General features: G+C 51.2%; 1 protein-coding gene across 2 annotated transcripts; it reads left to right on the plus strand.

Annotated features, from left to right (window-relative positions):
- The first annotated feature begins 263 nt into the window (after positions 1 to 263).
- Positions 264 to 4,741, plus strand: LOC148010829 (uncharacterized). 2 transcript variants are annotated; one of them, XR_015689524.1, is made up of 3 exons: positions 264 to 3,099; positions 3,204 to 3,308; positions 3,432 to 3,444. XR_015689524.1 is itself a non-coding variant. In XM_087671844.1 (2 exons), the coding sequence occupies exons 1-2, from the start codon at positions 653 to 655 to the stop codon at positions 3,839 to 3,841; spliced, it is 3,066 nt and encodes a 1,021-aa protein (XP_087527970.1). In that variant the 5' UTR covers positions 278 to 652; the 3' UTR covers positions 3,842 to 4,741. The 2 variants fall into 2 exon arrangements, 1 of the variants encoding a protein (XP_087527970.1); XM_087671844.1 differs by having other exon boundaries at positions 278 to 3,308; positions 3,432 to 4,741.
- Positions 4,742 to 5,612: the final 871 nt, after the last annotated feature.

Here is a 5,612-nt window from a genome sequence, read left to right on the forward strand (position 1 = left end):
CACGAGTGTAAGTTCCTTGCGCCGTGGCTTCCTCTTGTGAACTGTTTGAACTTTAAACCGCCCCCTTCAACTCTTATGAAATCAAGCACTCTCACAGCGTCCTAAAGAACTACTAGGCCAGCAGGCCTAAGCCTAAGACATGTTACATTACTATTGAAAGAAGGTTCAAATGGTGTGGACTCCCGCGCACGTACTTTCATGGGCAAGCGTGTTGCTTAGTATTGGTGACTGGTCAATAGAGACGTCCGCCCGGATCGATTTGTGTCGACTTGTCACGCCTGCCCAATTCAATTATCAACAATCAAAGATTCAAGCTGCCTGCGGATTCTCGTACGTACTCTCCCATGTCTGCAGACACGCAGCATTGATTCCTCTTTCTCTCTCTCTCACTCTCAGAGTCTTCAGAGTCGTCTCTTGCATGGCTTCTGTGGCAAGTCAGGACTTTCGTTTTCGAGATCGGCTTTGCGCAGCTGCCTCATCTAATTCGGCCGCTCATGTTGGAGTGTGGGTCGAGCTCTCACGACGAGAAGAGGCCTACTATGAAAGAGAGAGTCGACCTTAGCCGGCGGGCAAGAAGAAGAAGAAGAAGAAGAAGTAGGCGTAGTTACAGGCTGCAGGAGAGGCGCCATTGATCCCAGCAGAAGAAGTGATAATGGCAGCCTTACCCAGTTTATTGTTTGGGACAATATTAGTGTCGATATTTGCCATCCCTGCGCGCCCCGCCGACGTGGACGCCCTCCTGGCCATCAAGGCCGAGCTGGAGGACCCCGACAGCAACCTCCGCGATTGGCAGCTGCCGGTCGGCACCCGGGCGGCGTCGCCGTGGTGCGCGTGGCGCGGCGTCCGCTGCAACACCACGTCCGCATCCGGCGACGTGGTCGGCCTCGACCTCTCCAACCTCAACCTGTCCGGCAGCGTCTCGGCCGCCATCCAGCAGCTGGGCAGCCTCGCCAGCCTCAACATCTCCGGCAACCGGCTCGGCGGGCAGCTGCCAGTGGCCTTCACTAACCTCACGCGCCTCTGCTACCTGGACATAAGCCGGAACGCCTTCAACGGCAGCGTGCCCGCGGGCTTCTTCCGCCTCAAAGCCCTGCTCCACTTCACGGCCTACAGCAACTCCTTCGGCGGGCCCCTCCCAATCGAATTCGTCCACGTGCCCAATCTTCAGCACTTCGATCTCGGGGGCAGCTACTTCGCGGGGCCTATCCCGCCGGAGTACGGCGCCCTCGCCTCCGTCCGCTACCTGGACCTGTCCGGCAACCTCCTCAACGGCAGCATCCCTCCCCAATTGGGAAACCTGCCCTGCGTCCGCTTCCTCAAACTCGGCTGGAACGCCTTCTCCAGCGGCATCCCGCCCGAACTCGGCAACCTCTCTACCCTGGAGTACCTCGACCTCGCCGGGGGGCATCTGTCCGGCCATCTCCCGCCCGAGCTGGGAAAGCTCTGGCGGCTGCAGACTCTCTTTCTCTATCAAAACCGGCTCACCGGCAACATCCCTGCCGAGATCGGCAATCTGACGAGGCTAATGTCGCTGGACCTGTCGCAGAACGAGTTGAGCGGGAGGATACCGGAGAGCTTCACGGGGCTGCGGAGGCTGACGCTTCTGAGCCTGATGTACAACGGGCTGGGGGGAGAGATACCGGCGGGGATAGGGGACTTGCCGGAGCTCGCCACTTTCCTGATATGGAATAATTCGCTGACGGGGCGGATACCGGAGGGGCTGGGGAGGACTGCGGGGCTGGAGTGGTTCGACGCATCGGCCAACAGGCTGGAGGGGGGGATACCGGCTGGGATATGCGAGAGGGGGCGGCTATACAAGCTGATGCTCTTCTCCAACCGACTGACCGGAAGGATACCGGCGAGCCTGGGGCGGTGCGGGGCGCTGGTACGGCTGCGGCTGGAGGGTAACCTGCTGGCGGGGCCCATACCAGCTGGGCTCGGCACCTTACCGAATTTCACGTACCTAGACGTATCGAATAATCAGCTAACGGGCCCACTGCCACCGGACCTATTCTCCTCACCGAACCTGCAGTTCCTGGGCCTGTCCCGCAATCCGGTTGCGGGGCCCCTGCCCCCGAGCCTCTGGCGGATGCCGAACCTCCAGAAGCTCTATGCCTCGGGCTGTCTTTTGCGGGGTCCCCTGCCTCCCCCTCCTGCCTGCCCCCCCGTCATCGCCCTGGACCTCTCCCGCAACCTCCTCAATAGCTCCCTCCCCTCCTCACTCGCCCTTTGCCAACAGCTCATCCTTCTCAACCTCAGCTCCAACCGCCTCCGCGGCCCCATCCCCAGCCCTCTTGCCTCCCTCCGCGTCCTCTCCACCCTCGACCTCTCCCACAACCGTCTCTCCGGTCGCATCCCCCTTGCCTTTGAGAACGCCACCGCCTTGGAAGTCCTCGATGTGTCCTGCAACAACCTCTCCGGCACCCTTCCTTCCGCCGGATTGTTCAAGATCATCTCCCCTACCATGCTTGCTGGCAATCAGAACCTCTGTGGTGGTGTTCTGGGGGCTTGTGATGCACCTTGGTCCGCTGCAGACAAGCGCATGGGTGAAGCCTCTTCTCCCTCATCAGGCAAAAGGATCAACATTGCACCCATGGCTTGGGTAGTGGGTGCCATCTTTGCCATGACCCTGGTGGTCCTAGTGGCTGCATTCAGGTTCTTTTACAAGCATTTCAGATTGAATTTCTGCTGGTGTTGTAGGTGCAGGGGAGGCGATGATGGCGTTTGGAAGCTAACAGCCTTTCAGAGGCTGAGCTTCACAACAGATGACATCTTGAAATGTCTTTCCACTGACAACATAATAGGCATGGGGGCAGCAGGGACTGTGTACAGAGCTGACATGCCCAATGGGGAGGTGGTTGCAGTGAAAAAACTATGGACTAGCCAAAAAGAAGGGGAAACCAAAGGACAGCACACCAACATATTGGCAGAGGTTGATGTCCTAGGTAGTGTGAGGCATAGAAACATAGTCAGATTGTTGGGCTGCTGTTGCAGTGTTGACACCACATTGCTGATATATGAGTACATGCCCAATGGCAGCTTAGGTGATCTCCTCCATGGCAACAAAAAAGCCAACACATTGACTGATTGGATGACAAGGTATAAAATTGCCATGGGAGTAGCCCAAGGCCTTTGTTACCTCCACCATGATTGTTTTCCTGTGGTTATTCATAGAGATGTCAAGTCCAACAATATCTTGTTAGATGCTAATATGGAAGCGCGGGTGGCTGACTTTGGGGTTGCAAAGCTGATTGAATCGAGTGAGTCCATGTCGGTGGTGGCAGGATCCTATGGATACATAGCTCCAGGTAAGCTAAACTTTCCAAGACATATGGTGAACAGTGACTGTGTGGAGTGTTGCATTCAGGGTAGGTTTTAAGAGTTTGGTGAGAGTTTGCTGACTTTTGTTCTTTCTGGATTTGTGCATGCAGAGTATGCCTACACAATGCAGGTGGATGAGAAGAGTGATATCTACAGCTTTGGGATAGTATTGCTGGAATTATTGACTGGAAAGCGGCCAGCGGAGCCAGAATTTGGGGATCAGGCAGTCACCATAGTAGAGTGGGTGAGGGGGAAGATAAAACCACTGGAGAGTGCAGGTAAAGAGAGAGAGAGCCATCCAGAGGATGATGAGGATGTGGAAGAGGGAGTGAGGGAGGTGTTGGATGCAAGCATGGGGGACGCCTCACTGAGGTGGGTCAGGGAGGAGATGATGTTGGTGCTCAGAGTGGCCCTGTTGTGCACCAGCAAAGCACCGGTGGACCGTCCCTCCATGCGAGATGTGGTTACTATGCTCTCAGAAGCCAAACCTCGGCACAAGAGCTTCCATGACCAAGCTTAACATGTACATATAACAAAATCATTTTTTCTACAGTGACTTTAATGCACAATTTCTGTGGGAACATCAAACCCATGGCAAAGTTTTCTTAGTTTGACAGATTGGTTAAGTCTAAACCATCAAGCAATGGTGTTTGCCTGTATCCAACCACTGACAGTCAATCTAAACCATCAATTCATAGTGCTTATCTATATCCAACATTAAAGTCCTGGATTTTTCAAGAGAAGCATGTTTAAACTAGGTCTTCAAGCTCACAAGCTACGGATAGGAACTTTATTAAGCTCTATTCTATAAATCTATTTTACAAATGATCATGGTTTGGATGATTCAAACGCCTTGGAAACCATGGATCAATTGGATTAAAGCTATTGTTTATTACATTATTGGTTTAATGTATGATGCGTACTATCCTCAATTTATCTAAAAACTATATCGAGAGATTGCATGCATCCCAATTTGTCCAAACAGCCCAAACATTCATTGACGGAAGGTGCTATAATGATATGGGGCAGTTGAAGTTCGTGGCCAAGAGCTTGCCGTTTGCATGAAAGGGTGAAGAAATTGGCCTTTGGAAATTGGAGATGAACGATTTGAGTAGATGTTTCCATGGTTGGATGGCGTTGACATGCTATAGTACGGAATGCACCAGCTCGCAGCCATCGAGACTTTCATCGGAGTAAATCTAGGCCTAGTCCCCCCACCTCCATTGTTGAGAAAAGTGCAATCACATCCACCATAGCCTCTATGTAAGGAACAAACAAGGCAAAGAAACACATTGCAAATAAAGCCTTAGACTAGGTCATATATGCATGGTTTATTAAAACCACAATTGGTGAATACCATGGTCATTTTCCACCTTTCTCCACCTACCAATACCACTAGCTGTAAGCCCATAAAAGACACTCATCCCCCACACTCATTCCATGAGTTATTCTCATCAGTTGTACTTGCATTATGCTTGGATAATATCGTTTGTTCTTCTTTGTCAATGCTTATGCCTCATATGATTGTTTATTTGCTCATCAGTGATCCTTCTTAGCATGCATCCTCAATATTTTAACATGGTATCAGAATGGGTTTCATGGTAATGAGTAATTAGGCCACTGATTGGGTCACTTTAGTTTGAAATTTTGGCTCCCTCCACTTTCCCATAAATCTCTCACTTACCTCCATAGCTACCCACCTTTAGTGGAGGGCATGAATCTCTCTTCCCAGGCCATTTCAACTCGTGCTTCTTTGTGGGCAAACCTTTATTGACTCTAGACGCTCCTCCTTGTCACTTCAAAGCCCAACATTGTTGACTCTATGCTCTAGCATTGCGCCATTTCTCAGTCTCGCTGCTGCCTAGATCTGCGCCATGTCTGTTCGTACCGCTTAATCCACCTGCGCATGCCGTGATGTTGACGACCACCATGGGGCTTTCAAAGCCCATGAGATAGACTCTTTATCCATATAAAAAGTTTTGAAAATGATGGAGTCTATGTGTTGCAATTAGCAAAAAATCAGACGGTTGTTGAAACGCTAACTAAGAAGCCATAGCTCCTTCAACATCAAGCTTCTATTTCCTTTCATTTTCACATTTTTTTCAGTCAATTGGAGTTGTTTGCCACTTGAATTATAGTTATTACTCAGTTTCCAGTAAGATTTGAAGCATCAAACCAGCAAGAAGGGGACATTTTGGAAGATTCAAGTTCAATCCAAGAAGATACAAGAATGGTGTCCATTGACACCTATCTAGTGCTTTTAGCAGTCATGTCATCTAACACAATCAGCT

Source organism: Lygodium microphyllum, chromosome 29, assembly GCF_053477565.2.
Source record: "Lygodium microphyllum isolate KBCC chromosome 29, Lygodium_microphyllum_v1.1.10, whole genome shotgun sequence".
In the NCBI taxonomy this organism is placed as follows: domain Eukaryota; kingdom Viridiplantae; phylum Streptophyta; class Polypodiopsida; order Schizaeales; family Lygodiaceae; genus Lygodium; species Lygodium microphyllum.